General features: G+C 46.0%; 1 protein-coding gene and 1 long non-coding RNA gene across 2 annotated transcripts in view; both read right to left on the bottom strand.

The window, feature by feature from the left end:
- LOC126986853 (protein Wnt-16-like) overlaps nucleotides 1-25,175 on the bottom strand; it is a 130,231-nt gene that overhangs the window by 79,020 nt on the left and 26,036 nt on the right. Inside the window, exon 2 of the mRNA XM_050843300.1 lies at nucleotides 16,271-16,548. Within this exon, the coding sequence (XP_050699257.1) occupies nucleotides 16,271-16,538 (268 nt within the window). The 5' untranslated portion in view covers nucleotides 16,539-16,548. The remainder of the gene's footprint in view (nucleotides 1-16,270; nucleotides 16,549-25,175) is intronic.
- LOC126986855 (uncharacterized) lies at nucleotides 11,345-12,788 on the bottom strand. The gene is made up of 3 exons (XR_007739995.1): nucleotides 12,287-12,788; nucleotides 11,537-11,626; nucleotides 11,345-11,476 (listed from the first exon to the last, which is right to left on the bottom strand). It is a non-coding gene; the product is annotated as an uncharacterized LOC126986855 (long non-coding RNA).

Below are 25,175 nucleotides of genomic sequence, written 5' to 3'. Positions count from 1 at the left end.
GCTGGGGCGGCAGGTGAGAAGGGCGAGGTGGCCAGGTAAGGGTATGTAATGAGATGAGAGAGCCAGGTGAAAGAGGGGTGGCTAGCTGATAAGGGGTGAGCCAGGCAAGGTTATGTGATGGGATGGGAGGGTCAGGAGAGAGGGTGCAAAATGGGAGGGGGGGAGCCAGGTGAAGTTATGTGATGGGAAGGAAAGGTGGCCAGGTGGAAAGGGTCGTTTTGTTTAGGTAAGGTTATGTGATGGGAAGGGAGGGTCAGGAGAAAGAGGGTGCAAGATGGGAAGGGGGGAGCCAGGTGAAGTTATGTGATGGGAAGGGAAGGTGGCTAGGTGGGAGGGGTCGTTTTGTTTAGGTAAGGTTACGTGATGGGATGGGAGGGCAAGGCGAGAAGAAATGGCCAGGTGGCGTAATGAGTGCTTGGCCAATGAGATGACTTTCTAGGGATAACTGTTTTGAGTTTTCTTATGATGACTTTTCTTAACTGGCTCAGTTATCCTGTTTTCATTAACCTATTTTTTTTTTTTAGGATCCGGCAAACGTCTGTATAAGTAAAACATCAACTAAAAGAAAAAAAAACAGCCGGCCGACTCCCTGTAAGCTAATCTTCTGGGAAAGCACACAAAGACCTCCAAACACAAAAGCCTTTTATAGCATTGTGTGTTGGGCGACCCACACCATTGCCCCCAACTCTCTACCGCGCCCTTCTTTTTTCATCAAGGGTTACAGAAAGAAGAGGAAGTGGGTTAGTGGGGAAGGTATAGATGGGGGAAGAAGAAAGACAGTGGAAGTGTATAGCTGTATCAAAAAGTATCAGGACGCTTCTCCATCCAAAACTGATCTCTCTTTTGGCCACTACTTTCTTTTACAGAAGATTTTGGGCTTGGGGGCTTTTTTGTTTTTATTTATTTTTGCCTCTGAGCTGCTTCTTCTACTGTAAAAAAAATGGTGTAGGTTCGTTAACTGCCCTGATGTAGTTGTTTATCAGGCTTTCCCCCTTACCCCCCTCACCCCACTCCACCCGAAGGCACAGGGCCCGGCGCCGCAGCCCACCAGTGTCAGTGTCGGTCGCCGCGGGTATCAGATGGCGGCGAGCGTGTGCGGCGGGGCGCGGGGACATCGCATTAAGCTATCGCCCCGACCATCACGCCTTTGTTGGTCACCCCCTCCTTCCCAGCGCCACGACCACCGCCGCCCCCCGCCCTCCCTGCCCCGTCCGGCCTGGAGACTCAATCACGGGGCAGCGAGGCCTTGACGACTCCTCCCGCGGGGCGCCTGTGGGTTGCTTGCTGCCCCGAAGAGCGATACACACGGCGTCTTAATTCTGTCATTCTCCTCGTGCTTTTTTCTGTTTGTGTTTTCGTTGATGTCTGTATTAACGTATATTTTTTCATTTATTTTTTCTCGTTATTACGCGGTGGCTGAGTGGTTAGCGTGCGGGACCCACATTCACCACGCCATAGACAACGTCGGTTCGAATCCCCACGCTACCACCTGGGATTTTTTAGTCACCGCCGAGTGGCCTAAGACTACCCACATGCTGTCCTGAAGACCACCCATCAACCCGGACTCTAGAAGAAACCGTCCAAGTGAATCAAGAGAGACTTCCGGGGGGCAGCATGAGCCAAAACATAGCTGGCGCCAATATAAAAATTGCCTGCGCCATGACGGGCTTGGGCCGACCACCAGGCCCCTGAAGAAAGCCCATCGGCGCTACAGGCTTAGATGTAAAAAAAAAAAGGATGGATGCAAAAAATATAGTCTTAATAGTTCCATCTGTCCGTCTGTTGATCACTGTCAGAAGAAAAAATGGAAAGTCTTAAGTTATTTTTTTTCCCATCACTTACCAGAAAAATATGGGTAGTATTTGAATATTTCTATCTATCCAACTGTCCATCATTCTCTTCATTGAAAAAAATGGATGTTCTATTAGTATTTTCGTCTATCCACCTGTCCATCCATCTGTTCGTATAAAAAATGCACAGCCTGCTATTCTTTTCATCTCTCCAAACGTCTCTCACTGTTCTGCCAAAGCCTTCTCTTCTGGTCCGGGTATTTTCCCCGAGCAGGCACAGCCGCCGATGAGTCAGCGCGGTGAACACACGAAGTAACGAAACGGCTTTCCAAAAGGTTACACGGAAATCCGGCGTCACAGCTTTCTGATATTACGTGACGACGACCAACCAGGACACCGTGTAAGGTCGAGTGAGTGTCAGCTTCAGACCGGCACGCAGCAAGGTCGAGGGCGCGGGATGAGCCAGGTGTGACTCATCCCGCATCCTCCACCCCTGACCCTATGGCGGATAAAGACCCCGCGGCCGGAGATGCGTGACCGGCTGCAGCATCCGGGTGACGTCAGTTCAGAACCTGAGTTCCCAGCCATATTCTACTGTCAATCAAGCAGGAAAAGATAAAGGGACCGAGGTGAAATTCAAAGATATTTCCTTAGCTTCCAAAGATGTGTAGAAAATTTGATCGGATAGCGTCTGTGTGTAGGCTTTTGTTCTCTTTGCAAGGCTTGGGTTATTTTTCATTTATTTATACATTTTTCTACTTATTTTATCACTCAGTCTTCATAACGGGTAAAGGGACCTATATAAGTTCAGAAATATTGTAGCGCGAGTTTTTAATACTATATACAGATAATTAAGCTGATTAGTGACTATGTATTGGGTCTTGTTCCTTGCTCATAACCCACCGAGGATCCCTCCCGGGAGCGTGGCTATAGAATATGGTAGAGCATTTTTTTTCTTTTCTAATACTATATACAGAGAATCAAGATGTATTGACAATCAAGCTGTGTGTAGACTCTTGTTTCTTACGTCAGCTCAGCATCCACCGAAAATCACTGCCGGGGAGTGTGAAGGAAGGGGCAGGGCAGGGCACGCCGCAGTAGTGGGTCACGTGCTGTTCTGACTCCTCTGTGTGTTCCCTTATCACCGAGGGGCGTTAAGGAGCTTCAAACGACACTTTTATGAGCTTCTGGGCTCCGTGGGCCTTTTATGTGTGTTTAAGTGTGTGAGCTGATACTGTTTGTTTGTTATAATTCCAAACACACGAAGGAAATCGAACCAACTGCTGAGCTCATACAAACAACAAATATATACACACTCCTTGCATGCTCCTTAAGAGTTGACAGAAAAGTGGACAGTTATGTCTTTATCCTTACAATCGCACGGCAGAAGGCAGAACAACCTCACAATAAACAGACATATACGCGCTCCAAACTCGTTGCTCCTAAAAAGTGCGGACAGAAAGCATGGACGGTTCTCTCTTTATCATCCTCACAAACACATAACAGAAGGCACACCAACCCCATACTAAATAAACACACACGCGCCATACACACGCTGTAGTTAAAGACCTGGAAATAAGCCTCGCAAATTAAAAAAAAAAGTAAGTAGACAGACTGCATGGATGGTTCTCCCTTTATCATCCTCAAAAACGCATGACAGAAGGAAGGCAAACCAACCCCCGAACAAACACAAACACACACACACACACACACACACACATACACACACACACACACACACTGCTCCTAAAAAGTGTGGACAGCAAGCGTGGATGGTTTTCCTATAAAATATCGTGAGCCCCTCGTCGCACGTGAGCTACCTGGGCCGCCCCGCACCTGGCCGTGGGAATAACAATTTGCAGGGGATCGGCGTCCACCTGACTTTTGTGCGCCTGGAAATACTGATGATCCCCGCCCGGAATTTTTCTATTATTTCACATCCATGGAACCTGAACCCGGCGAATTTTCTCTCTCTCTCTCTCTCTCTCTCTCTCTCTCTCTCTCTCTCTCTCTCTCTCTCTCTCTCTCTCTCTCTCTCTCTCTCTCTCTCTCTCTCTCTCTCTCTCTCTCTCTCTCTCTCTCTCTCTCTCTCTCTCTCTCTCTCTCTCTCTCTCTCTCTCTCTCTCTCTCTCTCTCTCTCAATTTTTTTTTCTCTTTCTCTCTTTCTTTCATTCTTTTTCTCTTTCATTTAGTAGAGTAGATATTCCCTATATATATGTAAAAATAAAATAAGCAAACACACACACACACACACACACACACACACACACACACACACACACACACACACACACACACACACACACACACACACACACACACACACACACACACACACACACACACACACACACACACACACACACACACACACACACACACACACACACACACACACACACACACACACACACACACACACACACACACACACACACACACACGCACACACGCACGCACACACACACACACACACACACACACGACCTTCGCCAGGCCTGGATGACGAGTCTCTTTCCTCACACACAGACCTTGAGGGAGACACACAAACCCAACACTCTGAACACTCCAGCCCCGCGAGGATGTTCAAGACGGACGTAAAGGAAAAGCATGATTGGAGATAACTTAGACACGTAAAAAGATTCCCTCCACTCCGGAAAAAAAAATATATATATGTAATAGTTATGCGAAACTAGTCTAGCAAAATAAAATATGAAAAATAATCGCGTTCACTGTACAAAAAATAAATGTAGTATCTACACGAAAAAAAGAAAACCAAACCTAAATTCCACCGACACAAAAAACGTAACCTGAAAACTAAATAAATAAAAATGATATAATGACACACACTTCAGTCACATATATGAAGGAAAACCACATCCAGCACGAATATTTTTCTCACATACACTACGTTTTCTTTCATAATCACTACGCAATTAATATCATAATTACACACTTACGGAGTGACTAATTCATCCTATCTTTACTTGCCCAAACAACCCGTCAAGAGAAAACTGGAGAATATCTTAATTATTATCTATTCACGTTCTCCCTTTGCTTCTTTGTTTTCTTGTTGTTCTCTGCTGTTTTTGTCAGTCATGTCTCTTTACGTTAACCACTCACCTTCTCATCGGCCTCCCTCTCTTCCTTTTTATCCTCTATTTCCATTTTCACTGCTTCTTTTCCTACATTACATTTTCATTAATCCATTCAAGGTAATATCAAACACTAACACAACTTTTTTTTTTACAGCAAAGGAGAACCTCCCTGCCTAAAATTAAGTGGACTAGATGACACATCATTTAAAGTAGTTGGACACACCCCCTTGTCTATCCAGTTGGCTAACTCCCTGTCCCCGATTACAGCCACCTTTCATGTGTGTCATGGTTTGAATATCCCAGGTGATATTCTTTTGGGTCTTCAATCTATGCGGGAACACTGTTTGTCCCTAGCTCCAGCAGAAGATTGTGTTTACCAACATGAAACACCAATTAGGACACTCACGGCCCCAAAGCCATTGTTGTGCACTTCTCCCTCCGCCGATGGAGAATATACTCATCTTTCTAGCGTGGCCCAGCGGTCACTGGTTGATACTTCATCTCCAGCAGTGCATGTTATCAAGGAACAAAGTGCATCATCCTCCAATACATTACCTCCCTCTCCCTCTTCTTCCTCTTCGCAAGAGCATTTGAGGGTCCACGGCGTTCTGGCGACTGACGTCACGTTAGAAGGACGTGGATCAGCTATGCTTCAAATGCGTCTTGCTGGTATAAGTGATGAATGTGAGGCTATCTGTATGAGTGAGAGCTTGAAGATGAATGCCATGACTATGGAGGATGCACTTTGCAAAGTAGATAAAAATGGTCAAACCTTCCTAATAATGCACAACTCATCCCCATACGTACGCAAGCTCCGTCAAGGGACATGCGTCGTTGACTTTGAAGTTCTACCTGAACGCATAGGTAGCGTACAGGAATCAGAGATCATCTCCCCCTCTGAGATCTTGCGGAGTGATCATCATAAACAAAAAGTAAATGATTACCTAGCTACTCATCTCAAAGATCTAGCTTTTCCAGAAGCAAGGGAGAAATTGCACAACCTACTAGAGACATACCACTCCATTGTCAGTCTGCCAGATGATCCTATTGGATCCACAAATGTTTTAACACATTCAATACCGGTTGATCCCAATACCAACCCCATCTATGTGCCTGCATACAGAACACCACACTCTCAAAGGCCTATCCTCGATACTGCAGTCAAAGACATGTTAGCATCAGGTATTATAGAACACACTACTTCTCCCTGGAACTTTCCCATTTTCCTTGTGAAGAAGAAAAACGGCCAATTTCGGCCAGTTGTAGACTACAGGAAACTAAATGCTGTTTCGCACACTCAAAGATACCCCTTACCTCACTTGCAGGATATTTTAAGCAGCATGGGCACCAACAACAAGGTTTTCACGACCTTAGATTTAGCAAGTGGCTATTGGCAGGTTGACCTCGATGAGCATAGTAAACCGCTCACAGCCTTCTCTACCCCTTCGGGTCACTGGCAGTTTCGTAAACTCCCCTTTGGAGTTAGTGGTGCGCCACTAACGTTCCAAAGGCTAGTCAACAAAGTTTTGCATGGCCTCCTTGGCAAACAGGTTTTCGCCTTTATAGATGACATCATCATAGTGTCACAGGATGTCGACTCACACAGTACCTTCCTCCAAGAAGTATTTGATCGCCTTTACCAGGCAGGTCTAACTCTGCGTTTCCCAAAATGTCATTTTTTGCGTCCAAGCATCACATACTTAGGCCATGTACTAGATCAGAATGGTGTACATACGACTCCTGACAAAGTCAAGGCTATTTTTAACTATCCTGTGCCAACAGACGTGAAATCTGTCCGCTCCTTCCTAGGACTGTCCGGGTACTATCGATCCTTTATCAAGGACTATTCACGCATTGCAAGGCCCCTCACTCAACTTTTGCGCAAAGACTCCACATTTACATGGGGGGCGGAACATCAGGAAGCTTTTGATTCCCTTAGAACAACACTAACATCCCCGCCTGTCCTGGCCTACCCAGACCACACAAAAGACTTTTTCCTGTACACAGACGCTTGTGGCAAGGGCCTAGGCGCCGCTCTCATGCAATATGATGTTAGAAATAAATTACAACCTCTAGCATATGCAAGTCGCACGCTCAACAAAGCAGAATCAAACTACAGTACTACCCACCTTGAGGCCCTTGCGGTCGTGTGGGCATTACGTCATTTTCGTGACATCATTTATGGCTACAATATCCATGTCAGAACCGACCACGCAGCCGTGGTGGAATTATTCAATACTAAAACCCTCACGGGAAATTGGCCCGATGGAGCCTCATTGTCCAAGACTTTAATCCCTCATTTGCTCATGTCCCTGGAGCAGTAAATCAGGTAGCGGACGCCCTATCCAGAAATATCGGCGCGATAATGGACATGGATGTAGATCATTTTGATGACCCAAGTCGAACTCATGACCCAACTCTGAATGATTCCATACGCGCAGCGCAACAAACAGATAACTTCTGTCAACCCATCCTATACTATCTGCAGAGTGGCGACCCCAATTCCTTGCCAACACTACCTGTACCCTTAACTGACTTTGATCTCAACGACGGCATCCTCGTCAGGAATACATACATCACAACTAAATACGGTCCGCATAGGGAAGTTACACAAATCGTCGTACCAGAAAGCCTAGTCTCTATGATCTTGCATAACATACATTCTTCCCCTCATGCAGGCCATCCTGGAAAAAGTAGAGCTTTGATGCAAGCCCGTTTGTTATATTATTGGCCACGTATGCGGCTCGACATCATTGATTACATCAACAACTGCCACACTTGTGCAGAAAGTTATGGGTCCATTACTCAGCAAGTCCCCATCAAAAGCTATCCCATACCTTTAGAGCCATGGGATACCATTGCTATTGACCTATTGAAATTACCCCAAACTACTGAAGGCCACAAATACCTATTGGTTGCCATTGATCATTTCAGTCGTTTCTCGGTTCTAGTTCCCATAGTGGACAAGCAAGCAACTACTGTGGCTAAAGCTCTCATTGATGAAGTCTTTTGTAAATATAACACCCCTAAAGTCCTCATCTCAGATAATGGCACAGAATTTAACAATAAAATCTTGGAGGCAATCTGCAAGGAATACCAAGTTGATAAGGTAAATACCATGGCTTATCATCCAGCTTCCAATGGCATGGTCGAGCGACAAAATCGAAAAATGGATGCCTCAGGTAATGGCTTCTCTTAACTCATCTCTCCATAAATCAATAGGTGACACACCTCATTTTGTCATTTTTGGCCAGGACCATCGATTGCCATACTCATTCCTCCTCAAAGAGGACACGCCCATCTATAATTTTGATGACTACGTTCGAGTCAGAGGGACCGACTTCCAGAAGATCTATAAACGGGTTACCTCCAACATCGAGGATAGCAAGGCTGCCATGAATGCGTCACAATGGAAATCAGCAACCGACAAATTATTGGTCACAGGGGACATTGTCTATTTAAAAATTCAGGAACCCAAAAACAAACTAGCACCTCGCTTTGAGGGACCGTACCGAGTACTGTCCTACGACAAAGGGAATAAGGTCAAGATCCGCCACCTGACTACCTTGGAAACGAAGCTTGCACACCTAGACCACCTAAAACGCACTAACCGACCTTCTTCCTCAACCTGTGAGGAGTCGACCCCTGCGCCTGACGACCCTCTAACGACACCGACAAATACTCCAGGCCCAGCTGAGGTGGACACTACCAACGACTACAGGAAGAAACTAAGATCATACATATCTGCACACTGATGCATTTGTACGGAGAACCATCTTCATCCCTTCTCTTCTCCCACAATATTTTTTTTTTACCTTATCCATCCACTAACCACTTTCTATTATCTCACCCAGTTGCGATGCTACTCCCTTGCCTATGTGTCTTGGGAGGTGTTCTCCTGGTCCTCCCCACAAATGCCACGAAGCAGCCCTCCTATGAACAACACCTACGTGTGGGGGCAATCGTGGAGCCAGACGGCCCCGTGATGGTGGTGGAGGACGTGGTCGATGTCCGCATTACCCTATGCGATTTTCGTGAGCTGGAGCGACTCCATATACCCCAGTTCCGGCGCCAGATCCAGCAAGCGGAAGCGGTTCTCCAGCAGACCTCGGACGCAGTTCATAAACTAAACCATCCACTCACGCTGACATATTTCTCTACTCTCATGCTATCTTTCCTAAATATCCAACAATCCTTTGATAGTCTGCTAGAATGGACCCCTTTTTCAACTTACCTTAAAACACCAGTAGCCCACGCCAGGTCCAAGCGTGGTCTCATCGACATTGGTGGGAGATTGTTAAAAGGCCTCATTGGTACAGCTACGGAAGCCGATGTTGCTGAAGTTCACGATCAGTTAGACAAATGGGGTACTATTTTAAATAACCAGGCCATTGTTCTCAGTTCCCAAAACAAAGCTATTGAGACGGTTGTTAGGACTCAAAAAGTTATCATAGACCGCCTCAACAACTTCACATCCCTCATAACCCAGCTTCAGCAGGACCAACACCAGTACTTATTGGCTCACCATTTGGCTTTAATGGCAGCAAACCTCAGAGCTGTCTACCTTGCAATCACAAATTTTAAATTAGCACTGCAGGACACATTTACACTACTCAGAGACGTGTTAGATGGTGTTGTAACCCCTTCCCTTCTCACCCCTCAGGAACTTATGCATGTCATTGATTGGGCCAGAACAGAAAAAGGCTTAACCCCTGTTTTCAGTGAGACCCAGGTTCAATATTATTATCCCTACATGGAGGCAACATTGACTACAGATGGTATCTTGGTGCATATACCCTTTAGGTCGCCAGATATGTTCACTATCTATCACATTCATCCATTCCCTACAGTTGTCAATTCTTCCATCTACCAACTATCTACATCTCATACCACTCTCTTGGTTTCATCAGATTTCATGCACATTGCTTTTCCAGCTGACTTTCATGATTGCCATATCACCCGATTCCAGATGTACCTTTGCCCTGCTTACCAGTACGTCTTTTTGCCTACCAGTAATTATCCTTGTGAGCTGGGTCTAGTTAGAAACTCCCCAATTGAATCTCTGTGTCTTTTCACCCCAGTCGAGGATACCACCATCTTCCACCTTAGAGTGAAACCCTGGCGTTACTTCTATTTCCATCATTCCATTGCTCTTACAGTCACTTGCCCTGGATCCCGACCTAGCAACACCGCTGTCCACGGCTCCTTTGTCATCTTGGAGGCCTGCAGTCTCACATCCCACAACCTAACCACTAAACAATCTAACCATCTATTGCTTAACCAAACCTTTCATACCTACAACCTCAAACCCTTTCACTTGCCGACACCAACAACTCCCCTACAACTCAAACCCTTACCCTCTTTAGGAGACACCTTACCCAAACTCATTGCACCGAACATCACCCTACAACCCATTTCCTCTCTCACCATATGGCCAGAACTTCGCCCCGACACTGTATACCCCATCCTCGCGTCACTGACTACGGTACTGACGCTCACTGTGATCCTGGCTACCCTCCTCATCTGTGTCTTCCACCGCCGCTACGCCTTCCTGCGTCGAGCCGTCCTCCAGCGCCCCTTACAGCCCGCAACGGCATAGGCCATATTCCCGTTGTCCAATAATATTTTTTTTTTCATTGAGCATAATTGTATTCATATGCCATTTATCTATACCCAGAGGACAGGATAATTTCTTACAATAACTAACTAACATGCAAGTCCTCTGTGATATGTATCTATTTACCATTTGTATATACGCCTATATCTCCATATACAACCAATTTTTTTTTGTTTCCATATTTTAACTTAACCATGTATGTATTCCCATACCATTTATTCCATGATCATGATCATATTTTCTACTATATATTATTTCTCATATTATATTTAGTTAATAAATCATTCTCCCGGGAGTTTAGATATTAGAAAACAAATATTTTTTTTGTTTGTGTGCACTTGTTTTTATTTGTTTATACACCATTACTATAGGTCATGTAACCATGTGCCAATTGTTTAACTGCATTTAACTGCTATTTGTCCCTCATGGGCTTCTCATCCTGTATCCCATTCATTATTTTTTTTCCCATTCCCTTATACTGTGTACTTCCTTTCTCATCTTCCTACTTTCTATACCTCATTTTGCCCGGCCATCCTTGTACATAGAGTTTTACTTTCATCGTGGCGTGGGCGCCACGCTAGCCTGACCGAGCATTGTAAACATGTAAATATTAATCCTAAATATCTATCCGTTTCCACTTCTTCTCCTTCTATCTGTATAAATCCTTTTGTAACTAGGCAACCTCATGAACGAAAGATGACGCACATAGCTTGTGCGGCTGCCGAGGGCAGTCATCATTTCGTCTCGATAGAGTTCACATCACACGCTCCGTGTAAGACACTAAACCAGTAAAAAGACAAGTTAAGCAAGGACTTTAACTCCAAACCTGCTAAACTTATAGTTCAACGGCGTAAACAAAAATAAAAACAATAATGAAAAAAAAAAAAACAAGCCCGCTACTTACACTAAAGTCAGACCTGCATACATCAATAGAATTTAACCTTTCCCAGCATCCACCAGTAACATCTAACCTTTCCCAGCATCCACCAATGACATCTGACCTTCCCCACCATCCACCAGTAACATCTAACCTTTCCCAGCATCCACCAGTAACATCTAACCTTTCCCAGCATCCACCAGTAACATCTAACCTTTCCCAGCATCCACCAGTAACATCTAACCTTTCCCAGCATCCACCAATAGAATCTAACCTTTCCCAGCATCCACCAGTAGCATCTAACCTTTCCCAGCATCCACCAATGACATCTGACCTTTCCCAGCATCCACCTGTAACATCTAACCTTTCCCAGCATCCACCAGTAACATCTAACCTTTGCCGGCATCCACCAGTAACATCTAACCTTTCCCAGCATCCACCTGTAACATCTAACCTTTCCCAGCATCCACCAGTAACATCTAACCTTTCCCAGCATCCACCAATAGAATCTAACCTTTCCCAGCAGCTACCAGTCACATCTAACCTTTCCCAGCATCCACCAATGACATCTGACCTTTCCCAGCATCCACCAATGACATCCAACCTTTCCCTGCATCCACCAGTAACATCTAACCTTTCCCAGCATCCACCAGTAACATCTAACCTTTCCCAACATCCATCAATAACATCTGACCTTTCCCAGCATCCACCAATGACATCTAACCTTTCCCAGCATCCACCAGTAACATCCAACCTTTCCCAGCATCCACCAGTAACATCTAACCTTTCCCAGCATCCACCAGTAACATCTAACCTTTCCCAGCATCCACCTGTAACATCTAACCTTTCCCAGCATCCACCAGTAACATCTAATCTTTCCCAGCATCCACCTGTAACATCTAACCTTTCCCAGCATCCACCAGTAACATCTAACCTTTCCCAGCATCCACCAGTAACATCTAACCTTTCCCAGCATCCACCAGTAACATCTAACCTTTCCCAGCATCCACCAGTAACATCTAACCTTTCCCAGCATCCACTAGTAACATCTAACCTTTCCCAGCATCCACCTTTAACATCTAACCTTTCCCAGCATCCACCTGTAACATCTAACCTTCCTCTACATCCGCCAGTGCCATCTAACTTTTCCAATCATCCACCAATCAGAAGTAACTTGAATTAGAGATAGAATGGCTTCCTTATGGATTGGCCAATGATATGCATTTAAAAGGGAAAGGGGCGGGGCTTATTTTCCTCGTTACCGTGAACACCCTACACCGGATGACCCACAGGTGACCCACGACGCGAAACCCCTCCAGGTCAGGTCATCTTCGTCGTACCTGGTCATCTTCCTCTCACACACAAGGGGAGGGAGGAGACGCCGGATGTGCCCCCCCTCCCCCCCAACCTCCTTTACCTATCGACCCCCCTTCCCTCCCTCCCCTCTCACCACTGACCCTGAACAGCCGTGGGAACTAACTCTCTCTCTCTCTCTCTCTCTCTCTCTCTCTCTCTCTCTCTCTGAAACACACACACACACACACATTTTTTTATTCCACATGATTTCGTGTTTTTTTCTTTCCTTGTCTTTTCACTAATTAATTACGCATTCCGTCCACTAATCCTCTCTCTCTCTCTCTCTCTCTCTCTCTCTCTCTCTCTCGCTCTCGCTCTCTCTCTCTCTCTCTCTCTCTCTCTCTCTCTCTCTCTCTCTCAGCCAATTAGGGTATTTTTTTCTCTCTCCTTCCCCGCCATTACGTCACATCTCATTTCCATACTCTTTTTTTTCTTCCCTTTTAATTTTTTTCTTTATCTCCCTCTCGCGTGTTGTTCTTTCTCCGCGCGTCTTTGTTATCTCTGTCGGGACACTCACTTGCCCTCTCTACATTTTTAGTTCTTTATTATTTTGTCCTCATTGACGTGTGTGGTTGGTCTTCTTTTTCGGATTCGTTTTTTTCTTTAGTTTCTGCCGTTGTTTCCTTCTCTCTCCTTCCTTCCTCGCTTTCTTGATATTGATTCTTGTTAGTGTTGTTGTTTTCGTCTTTTTTCTTCTTTCTCTTCCTCCTCCTCTTTCTTCTCCTCCGCCTCTTGTTCTTTCTCCCTCTTCTCCTTTCCTCCTCCTTGTCTTTCTGCTTTTCTTTCTCGTTTTTCTTCTCATCTTCTTTTTTCTCCCTCTCTTCCTCCGCTCCTCCTCCTCCTCCTCCTCCTCCTCCTCCTCCTCCTCCTCCTCCTCTTCCTTGTAATGCTTTTGCGGACAGACAGAAGGCAAAAATTAGCTCCCTTGATGGCTAAAATAACAGAGAGAGAGAGAGAGAGAGAGAGAGAGAGAGAGAGAGAGAGAGAGAGAGAGCAAACAAAAGCCTCATCGTAAGTTATCAGTATCATGACGTAAGGAAAACGCGAGTAATTTGACCCCCATTGTTAGTCTTGATGGGCCGGGGATAACAACGCTGCCTCGGGACACTCCAGAACACGAGGAAGCGATACGACGCCTGGCGGAGAACCGGGGAACTACGACCCTGATTTATTGTTGTCTTAGATGCTACGAGACTCCCTCCCTGCCCTGTCCTTGCCTCCCTCTCTCCATGCCTCCCTCTCTATCACCGGGTATATGCTAGTGAAGACTCGTCCTATCCTTCCCTCTCTCTCGTCGGGCACATGGTAAGATAGCTCCCTCTGCCCTTTCCTTTCCCTTCTGTTCCTCTCACCAGGTAAATTAATGAAAAATAGATGGTGCAAGATTCTGGCTCGCCCTATTCTTCTTTTTTTTTCTCTCTGGGGAGATGAGGGATAAAAAACATGCTAAAAAACTACCACTCTATCAACCCACTTCTCTCTCTTGCCTCTTTTTTTCGCTGGGCAAAGTATAGAAAAATAATATCCTAGCAATTTGTGTTGTTGTAATAGTGTTGTGTTACGTGGAGAGAAAGAAGTGTTGGAATGATGAGCGGTTGGAGAGAGGGAAATGGAGGTAAAGATGGAGGAAGGAGGAAGGGAAGGAGAGGTGGTGATGAGAGGAAGAGGAGACGATGGGAGGGTGAGAGAGATGAGGATGGCAGGGAGGCAGAGGAGGATAGATAGATAGATGGGAGATGGGAGGGAGTGAGAGGTGGGGGTGGGAGGGAGGCAGAGGAGGATAGATAGATAGATGTGAGTGAGTGAGAGGTGGGGATGGGAGGGAGGGAGAGGTGGGGGTGGGAGGGAGGGATAGGTGGGGGTAGCAGGGAGGGATAGGTGGGGGTGGGAGGGAAGGAGAGGTGGGGTGGGAGGGAGGGAGAGTTGGGGGTGGGAGGGAGGGATAGGTGGGGGTGGCAGGGAGGGATAGGTGGGGGTGGGAGGGAAGGAGAGGTGGGGTGGGAGGGAGAGAGAGGTGGGGGGTGGAGGAGGGATAGGTGGGGTGGCAGGAGGATAGGTGGGGTGGGGGGAGGGAGGGAGAGGTGGGGTGGGAGGGAATGTCAAGCAATCAACAAAACAAATCCTTGGCTTAGGCTCTTACGTGTACTTTTTGTTTGTTTGTTTGTTGGTTGGTGAATTGCTGCATGGTGTTCTCTGATGACTGTTTCCCATGCTTGTCAAGTAGATCATTCATTGTATCACTGACCCCCCCCCCCCCCCCTCCCTCCGCCACCACCAAGACGCCCCTCCGCCCCCCCACTCCCAAAATAGAGATTATATATAAATATGTAACAATATGATAACAGCAAGAATGATGACTAATAAAACTTAAGCACCACCACCACACACAACAACAACAACAACAACAACATGGCCTTTGTCAAAGTAGCACAAAATCAATTCCTCCATCCGTTGTTGACCTTCCACACAAACTTCCACACAGGTAACTTTACTTCATTAACGCTCAGGTGTTCCTCTCCCTCGACAACCCAGCTTGGTCAGTCATTAGGGATCCCAGGTGGAAATCTCGTACCGTAGTTCTTGCTTAATCAACCTCATTAAAGATGGTTGTTGTTGTTTAGTCTCCGCCAATCCTTCTCCCTTCCCTTGACTTCGCACAAGAGTCTTCGTCTGTCCTTGTGTGGAGGCGAAACAACGAGCCTTTGATGCGTGACTGTCCTCCCCACACAGCTAATCCAAGCACGGAAGAGTCAAAGGCTGTTCCTGTCATTAATTGTTCTTTCAGTCTCCCACATTTCACAACAGTATTGTTTTCCTTATTTTTAGCCGCATGTTCCTCTGAAATTACAAATTGCGTAACTATTTCCTCACGCGACCACTTCTGTACGATAGGCTTGCTCCTCTTTCGTATGCTCTATCCACCTCTTCGCGGAGGAATCACGTTGACACTTTCAGTCTACCCTTTCTTTAGCATGTTGTGAATCGCTTTGTTCTCCATAGCCGTTTCACCTCCTTAGATCTAAACATTTTAAAATGGAAACATTACACAACTGGAATCAAGCAAAATTTTCCCCGATACTCAAATCTTTTTTTGAGGAAGAATATTTACCAGACCTGTAAACTATCATGTTTTGCTATAGTCCTTTTCAATTTTGGTAAATAACAACTAGAAAAAATAAAACAAACAAAATCTTATCAAGAGGGCGCAACTAGTTATAGGTAATTTTTTTTTACATATTTTGTTCACTTCAACCCTTCTCTTGCCTCTTGCAATCTTGCCTTTATCACTAACCATTAAACAATAAAATATAAAACAACAGCGCTAAACTACAAACAGCTACTATCACAGCAACTTCTCTTGTCTCGCTGTTCGTTGGAGCAGCGTTTCGTGCGAGCTCTTTTTCATGTTTATGTTTTGCAATTGACTTCCGTATTATGATGTAAAACACAAACATACAGCCAACACCTACAACCACACTAACAACAAGACAATTAATATCTACAACAACAACACCAGGGCCGTCACACTCACCCCTCCTGAGCGTGAAGCCGAAGGGGTAGTCGATGTCCGCGCCGGTGGTACAGTTCCAGCGCTCGTTGCGGAACTGGAACTGACACTCGTTGATGCCGAGGCGCGCGCCGTCACTCACGCTGCGGATGGTGTCGGGGTGGCTCTGGCAGACGGCCACCTGCTGCTGCACGAGGCCCGGCAGATGCTGGCAGATGCTGACGGCAGAGGAGGTGCTCACGTTCTGCACCTCCTGGTCCCCCTGCGGCAGCAGCTGCGTCACGCCCACCATGCCCAGGTACCTGCAGGGGAGAAGGGCGTCGTCAGTACTACAGGAATGGTGACAGGTACACACACACACACACACACACACACACACACTGAAACCGAAGTAAAATGTACACACAGTTGTCAAGCTAAAATGTAGACACACACGCACACACACACACACACATACACACACACACACACACACACACACACACACACACACACACACACACACACACACGATGCTGTCTCACCAAAATATACGCACCCACGCCCCTACCACGCCAAAATCTACACATCAGCTGTCACCGCCGCAAAATGTACCACACCGCCGTCGCTCCCTCTCCCTCCCCCCTCCCAGTACCACCACCACCTACTACCACCACCACCAAGTACTACCACCACCACCATCACCACCACCACTGCAGACACACACACCAGACACACGAGCCATCTAGACACACCTCTCATAACCTCTTAAATCAAAACGTATTTCAAACAAAGATTATGTAATTCAATGCCCCCCTCTCTCTAATACACTCTCCCTGTTGTCTCGTCTGCCTGCTATCACTTTTTTTTCCCTCATCTATTCCCTCCTTTCTTTTTAAACAACATCAACACATTTACTCACTCACCAGTCACACTTCCCCCCCCTCCACACACTCACACACACGCACACTAAATAAAATAAGTAATAAGCCACATATGTTAAACAAAAAAGCAAGTTAGCACCTCTTTTCATTTTATACATCCTCCCTGTTTTTTTTTTACCTGCCTGCTATCTCATTTTCTTCTCCCCTCCCTCATCTAATCTCTTTCAGCAACACCAATGCCTCCCCTTCCCCTCCACACACACACGCACACACACTAAATAAACAAAAAAAACGAACATAATACAATTCACACAACCCGTCCCTCCCTCTCTTCCACCCTCTCTCTCCGTCTCTGCAATGGACGCACACTGCCATCAAATTTCAATAATGCTGCACAAAACAAGGACATGATCACCACCTTTCACCCCCAAATCTAGACCCCGACACGCAAGGACACACGGCAAAACAGTCTGGGGTCGCCGGAATGACTGGTTGGCCGCGACCGTGTTAGGAGAAATGGGTGGCGCAGGTAATTTGTAAGGTGATAGAAATTCAAGTTGGTTATTGTGTTGCTGGAAGGGATGTGGGGGGGGGGGGGAGGAGGGGGGCGAGCGGGAGTTGTGTGAGAAGGGGGGTGATGAGGGAGGTGGGGTTCAGTGTGTGTGTGTGTGTGTGTGTGTGTGTGTGTGTGTGTGTGTGTGTTTGTTTAAAGATAAATAGACACAAACTGACGGGAAGAATGTGTGAAACTGAATCTCTCTCTCTCTCTCTCTCTCTCTCTCTCTCTCTCTCTCTCTCTCTCTCTCTCTCAGTATATTTTTTTGGACAAATGTAAAATATAAAATAAACAAAATGTCACCTTTATTCATTTGATCTCAAGTTTTGTATCACTTCCCGACTCAACATAAGGAACAGGTGTTGTGCTGTACAGTGTGTCCCTCAGGTGTACGCGCAGGTGTTAACGGCGCTCACCTGGACATACCTGACACCAAACACACGCAGATAAATAAACAGCAAAATAAAAACTCGTGTCATACAAGGTTTAAATTCCCCTGTTGCTCATCAAGGAAACCGACATGAAAACAGACAAACACATTCCTATCATAACGGATGTGATAATAATATTTGCCGCTTATCGCAGAGGAAATGATACGGAAAATTGTCAGTCATATAACGGATTTGAACACTTTGGTCGCGCACCGCACAGGAAACATTCACGTATATATTAACTTTTCCATCACGTCAGCTTCGATTTCCTGTGTCTCGTAGTTGTCGCGATGTATACGAAGAAACGCTGTAAAGTCCGGAAACTGATTTGAATTTCATCTCTAATCGCGAAAGGAATTTACACGGATATAAACACAAACGTATCATGCGAGCTCCGGTTTCCTGTGTCCCTTACTCAATGCGATAATTATGACGTGTTTAAGAGGCCAGAATCGGATCCTCTTTGTCCGGAAACTGATTTTAATTTCATCACCAATCGCCCAAATAATTTACACGGATATAAACACAATCGTATCATGCGAGCTCCGGTTTCCTGTGTCCCTTACTCAATGCGATAATTATGACGTGTTTAAGAGGCCAGAATCGGATCTTCTTTGTCACTCATCGCTTTGAAAACAACGCCAATAACAAAGTCGTATTATAACCACCTTCAGTCCCTTGTACCCTTTATATAATGCGAATAATAAGACATGTAGACAAAATAAGACAAGACCAGAATCGGATCCTTTTCGTCTCTCATCGCTTAGGAAACACAACGCAAATAACAAAATCGTATTATAACCACCTTCAGTCCCTTGTACCCTTTATATAATGCGAATAATAAGACATGTAGACAAAATAAGACAAGACCAGAATCAGATCCTCTTAGTCTCTCGCCGCTAAGGAAACACAACGCAAATAACAAACTTGTATCAAAACCGCTTCTAATTCTTGTCTCCCTTGTTTGCCGCGATAGATTTGATTCAACCGACGCTTATCAAACTCAGACATCGGATCCTCTTGTCGATAACACCTCAGAAACGTACACGACAATAAACAACCTGACATACACTTATCATAACAGTTTCAAATTCCTCTGTTTATTATTCGCCGCGATAGATTTGATTCCCTCGACGTTTAGCAAAGCCAGATATCGGATCCTCTTGTCGTTTACACCTAAGAAAAGTACACCTGGATAAGCACACTGGCATACTTCTATCATAACAGTTTCAAATTCTTCTGTTTCTTCTTGGCCGCGACAACTTTGATTCACCGAACGAACATCAAAGCAAAACATGTGATCCTCCTGTAGATAATCATTAAAGAAACACACACGACGATAAACAAACGAACATACTCCTCTCATAACAGTTTCGAATTCCTCTTGTCTCTTATTTGCAGCGATAAACTCGATTCTCTTGCAGGGGTTTGGAGACAGGCATCTACACCTGACTGCTTCTTTTCCATCCCCGGGCCGCCACATCTGAGCGGATAGGGTTGAAAGGTAGGAGGAGGAGGAGGAGGAGGAGGAGGAGGAGAATGAAGGAAAAGGAAATGAAGGTGGAGAAGGGAGAATGTGGAAGAAAAGGAGACAAGTAGGGAGGAGAAATATGAATGCTGCAGGAAGAGAAACAACGGAAAGGAGGTGAGGCAGAAAAGGAGATGAAGGCAGGGAGGAGAAATACGAGGGTGAAGAGTGGGAAGAAAAGGAGAAAAGTAGGGAGGAGAAATGTGAATGTCGGAGGAAGAGGAGCAAGGGAAAGGAGGCGAGGCGAGGCTGTGACACATGCCTTGATGCACACCTTCGCGCCGCCGAGGTCTATTTTTCGACGCTGTAAGAACGGCACCTGCCCCTCGGCCCTCTGGCGGTGACAACAAAAACTCACACAACACCGCTTATCGCTTGTTGTTGAAATATGAGACTTCAGATCCCTCTCACCACCATCACCACCTCTGACAGCCCCCCCCCCCCCCCCACCACCACCACCATCATCACCACCACAGCCATCACCACCACAAACCCATTCCATCGCTGACACCGTTTGCTCCACTGTCATCACAATTACATTCACCACTGTTGATATCATAACCACACCACCACTACCATCATCCCCCCTGTGACCACTACTACTTCTGCCACCATTGACATCACCAGCATCATCACTCTCCCTTCACCACAACCAGAATCACCACCTCCACCTTTTCCTCCTCCCTCTTCTTCGTCTCATCCTCCACCATCTCCCGTAGGAAAGATAACTTGGTATACCATGAGACACTCCCCCTCTCATCAAGTGCCTCTTTCACTCCCTTTCACTCCCTCTCAATCCCTCTCACTCCCTCTCACTCCCTCTCAATCCCTCTCAATCTCTCTCAATCCCTCTCACTCACTCTCAATCCCTCTCAATCCCTCTCACTCCCTCCCATTCCCTCTTGCTTTTTTCATCCCTTGGTTACATCTCTCTTCTGCTTCTTATTTTCCTCTCTTCTTACACTAGTTCGATTTCTGTTCGCTTCTGTTCCTATCCTTTATATTTTTTCCTTCTTTTCCTTTCTTTCTTCCGTGGTTACTGCATTCCCTCTCACTTCCACTCCCTCTTACTCCCTCTCCCTCTGACCCCAGCCTCCGCCTCCCTCGGGTCAACGCACCTGTTCCCGTGTCTCACAGGTAATTACGAGGGAGTTTTAATGCACGCCAACTTTTTGAGCCCCATATGGAGAGAAAACGGGAGAGGGGTGAGAGGGAGGGGGGGAGGGATAGGGGAGGAGGGAGGAGAAGGAGTAGGGTGGTGATAAAGATGAAGGTGGGTGAAGGGAGAATGTGGAAGGAAGGGAGAAGGAGGAGAGAAAAGGATGGGTGAGGAAGATGAGAAACAAGGGGAAATTAAAACGTTGGATGAAAAGGAGAAACGGAAGTGAGGGGAAACACAGCAAGGGGATGGCTGAAGAATGTAGGAGGAAAGGGTGGGAAGTGATATAAGGAAAAGAGAAAGAGAAGAGAAGACAAAGAAAGCGAAGAAGAGTAGATAAGGGAGGAAAGGGTGGGAAGTGATATAAGGAAAAGAGAAAGAGAAGACAAAGAAAGCGAAGAAGAGTAGATAAGGGAGGGAAGAGGTAGGAAGTGATAATTTTATAAGGAAAAGAGAACGAGAAGAGAAGATAAGGAAAGCGAAGAAGAGTAGATAAGGGAGGGAAGAAGTAGGAGGAAAAGGAAAAATGGAGGTAGAAGAGAAGAGGAGAGAGGTAGGTCGACAAGGAAGAGCAAAAGGAAAAGAGAGTGAAAAGGCTGAGGAAAAGGTATATAGAGAGAAGAGAATGAAGAGGGGGAAGAGAGCATGGGAAGGAAGGGGGAGAGAGAGAGAGGAGATTGGAGGCGAAGATGTTGGCGCCACCTGTGGGAGATGAGCGGCACCACCTGGAGGAGGAGGAGGAGGAGGAGGGGGAGGAGGAGGCCACGTGTGTTTCCATCTGTCACCGTCTGTCAGCGCCGCGCACATAAAAATTCCTCGCCCTTAACACCTCGCCCTTAAGAGATTTATCAGCCCCTTAAGGTTCCCAGAGCACAGCAACTTCAAACACACACACACACACACACACACACACACACACACACACACACACACACACACACACACACACACACACACACACACACGCACATCATTAACCCCCTTCCCCACTGTCATACGTAAGTTGCATTGTGTTGCCTGAATGTCTACCTTGTTTTTTTTTTATATATATAAACAAACATTTTTAGAGCGAAGACTTTTTTTATAAGTACACAAACATTTTTTTTTCATAAGTACATTCATAGCAGTTTTATTTTTCTTCCTCCTTTGGTTATTTTTCTCTTCTTCTTTCTTCTTATGTTCCCATTTTCCTACACTCTCGATTTTTGTTTGGTTCTATTTTTATCTTACATACATTTCTTCCCTTCCTTCCTTCCTTCCTTCCTTCCTTGGTTTCTTCTCCCCTCTGGTTCTTATTTCCTTTCCTTCATACCGTCCTTCCTTCCTTCCTTCCTTCCTTGGTTTCTTCTCCCCTCTGCTTCTTATTTCCCTTCCTTCATACCGTCCTTCCTTCCTTCCTTCCTTCCTTGGTTTCTTCTCCCCTCTGGTTCTTATTTCCTTTCCTTCATACCGTCCCTCCTTCCTTCCTTCCTTGGTTTCTTCTCCCCTCTGCTTCTTATTTCCCTTCCTTCATACCGTCCTTCCTTCCTTCCTTCCTTGGTTTCTTCTCCCCTTTGCTTCTTATTTCCCTTCCTTCATACTGTCCTTCCTTCCTTCCTTCCTTGGTTTCTCCTCCCCTCTGCTTCTTATTTCCCTTCCTTTCATAGACTCACTCAATTTCTCTTCGGTTATGCTTTTCACCTGATTTTGTTTTTTCGTTTCCTACACTCAATTGCTCCTCCCTCCTTCTCGCGCATCCGATATTTTCTTCCTTTCCCCTTTCCTTTCTCTATTAATCCTCCTCTCTGCTCCTCATCTACATCGAACATTTTCCCTCCCTTCTTGGTCTCCGTCAATACTGTTCACTTTTGCTCCTCACCTTCATTTTTCCTCTCCCATTCTCCCTCATTTTTCTTTCTTCCTCCTTTCCCTTCCTTCGATTACTCCTCTCTTCTGCTTCCCACTTAACCCCCCTTTTCTTCCTTCCATCCTTCCTTTGTTTTCCTTACTATATTCTTTCTGCTTCTCATTTTTCCTCCCTTCCTCTTTCCTTCCTCTGTTACTCATCCCTTTTGCTTCCTTCCTCCTCTCCTTCCCTCCTTCATGCACTTTTCTCTTCTGCTTTATACGGATCCTTTCTTCTTCCTTCTTCCTTTTCTCCTTCCTTTACAATATTATTTCTCCCTTCTGGTTCTCATTTTTCTCTCTTCCAACATACACTCACTGGATCGTTGCTCTTCCCCGTCTCTCCCTGACATTATTTCATCTTTCTCATCTTTATTTCCTTCCTTCCTTCTTTCCTTCTTTCCTCTTCTACTCTACCATTCTTCACTCCTTCCCTATTATTTCTCCCTTCTGCCTCATACTCTTCCTCCCTCTCTGCACTGCCTCGATCGCTGTTCTTCCCCGCCTCATACATTATTTCATCTCTCCTATACTCCTCCATCCTAATTCTCACCTTTCTTTTCTTGTTCTTTTTTCCTTCTCTCCTCTTTCCATCCCTAACAATATTACTTCTCCATTCTGCTTCTCACTCTTCCTCCCTCCCTCTCTGCACTCCCTCGATCGCTGTTCTTCCCCGCCTCTCGTCCGTCAGGTACATTTTTCGCCTCGTCTCCGTGTTGTGCCTCCCTTTGGTCTTACCCCATTTACCGCGGGGAAAAAATCGAGCCATGCAATTTAGCGCCACCTGTTGCCCTGTCTGTAATTTAATAACCTCGCCCCGCTGACAACACGCCGGCCGGGGAATAAGCCTGACTATATTGTTTCCTTTTTTTACACGATCTTTCTCCTCGTTTATTTTTTTTTTTTTATTCAGTCTTTCTTTCTCTCTCCCTCTTCATTCTCTTTTCTGTCTCTCTTCGTCTCCCTTCTTCTCCTCCCTTCTTGGTTCGTTCTCTGCTACCTAACCTGTTCACTAATCGTCTCTGTCTGCTTCCTTCTCTTTCCTTCATTCTCTCTCTTCCTCTTCCTTCTTCTCTTCCCTTCCTCTTTCCTTCTCTCCCATCCTACCTTTCCTCCATTCATCTCTGACTTCTTCCTTCTCTTTCCTTCATTCTCTCTCTTCCTCTTCCTTCTTCTCTTCCCTTCCTCTTTCCTTCTCTCCCATCCTACCTTTTCTCCATTCATCCCTGACTCCCTTTTTTTCTCTCTCTCTTTTCTCTCTCTTTTTCGGATAAGCCCCCAACTACTCTCTTCTCTACCCCCTTCTCTTCCCTCCTTTCTTCCCCATCTCTCTATACCTCTTTTCCATCCATCTCCAACTCCTTCCTTCTCTCATTTTCAGATAAGCTCCCCGCCTCTCCTTTTCTCTCCTTCTCCCTCATCTTCCCTCCTTCTTCCCCTCTCCCCTCCACCTCTCTGTACCTCTTCTCCATTCACCTCTGTTTCCCTATATAGTCTCTTCTTCATTCCTTCTCTTTTACCGATGACTTTCTCCTTCTCCCTTATGCATTCTCTCTCTTATTCAGACAAGGTACATACACGACTCCTTTAATCCCTCCTTCACTCTCTTCCTCTCCCTCCCTTCCCCTCTTCAATTCTTACCTCCATACCTCTTCTCCATTCACCTCACCTTCCCTCCTTTATTCTCACACTCTCTGATAAGCTCCCCAACTCTTCTTGTCTCCCATTCCCTCTCTTTCCCTTCCTCCCTATCTACCCTCCTTTCCTTCATCTCTATACCTCTTCTGCATTCACCTGTGTCTCCCTCTCCCTCTCTCTCTCCCTCTCTCTTTCTCTGATAAGCTTCCCAACTCTTTTCTCCCCCTCTCTTTCTTCCTCTCCCCTTCCCTCTCCTTCCTTTCCCTTCCTCCTTCCCTCCTTCCCTCCTCTCCTTTATCAGCCTCTCCATCACACAATCGTCTCGTTACTCCTTGCATCAGCCGCCCGTCGCTCCGTCAGGCTGAATAAAACTCCATCAGTGTGTGTGTGTGTGTGTGTGTGTGTGTGTGTGTGTGTGTGTGTGTGTGTGTGTGTGTGTGTGTGTGTGTGTGTGTGTGTGTAGGGAAGGGAAAAATAGCGTCTTAGCCATTCTCTCTCTCTCTCTCTCTCTCTCTCTCTCTCTCTCTCTCTCTCTCTCTCTCTTCCAATCCATCTTCTTATGTCATATCAGGAGAGAGATTGAGAGGGGAGGAGGGATGGAGGGATGAGGGAAGTGAGGGAAAAGGAGGAGGAGAGGAGGGATGATGGGGAGAGATGAGGAAGGGAAGGAATGGAAGAAGAAGAAGGAAATGGGAGTTGATAAGGAAGGGAAAGGGTGAAGAGGAAGGAGAATGATGAGGAGGGGAAGGAGTTTACGAGGGAAGAGGATGAGAGGCAAAGAGGAGAAGAGGAGTAAGAAAAAGAAGAGGAAGATGGAGGCGGAAGAAGAGGAGGAAGAAGAGGCGAAGGAAGGAGAAAAACGACTCTATA

The sequence above is a fragment of the Eriocheir sinensis genome, chromosome 63 (assembly GCF_024679095.1).
Source record: "Eriocheir sinensis breed Jianghai 21 chromosome 63, ASM2467909v1, whole genome shotgun sequence".
Lineage (NCBI taxonomy): Eukaryota > Metazoa > Arthropoda > Malacostraca > Decapoda > Varunidae > Eriocheir > Eriocheir sinensis.
This window is presented reverse-complemented; position numbering and strand designations above follow the sequence as displayed.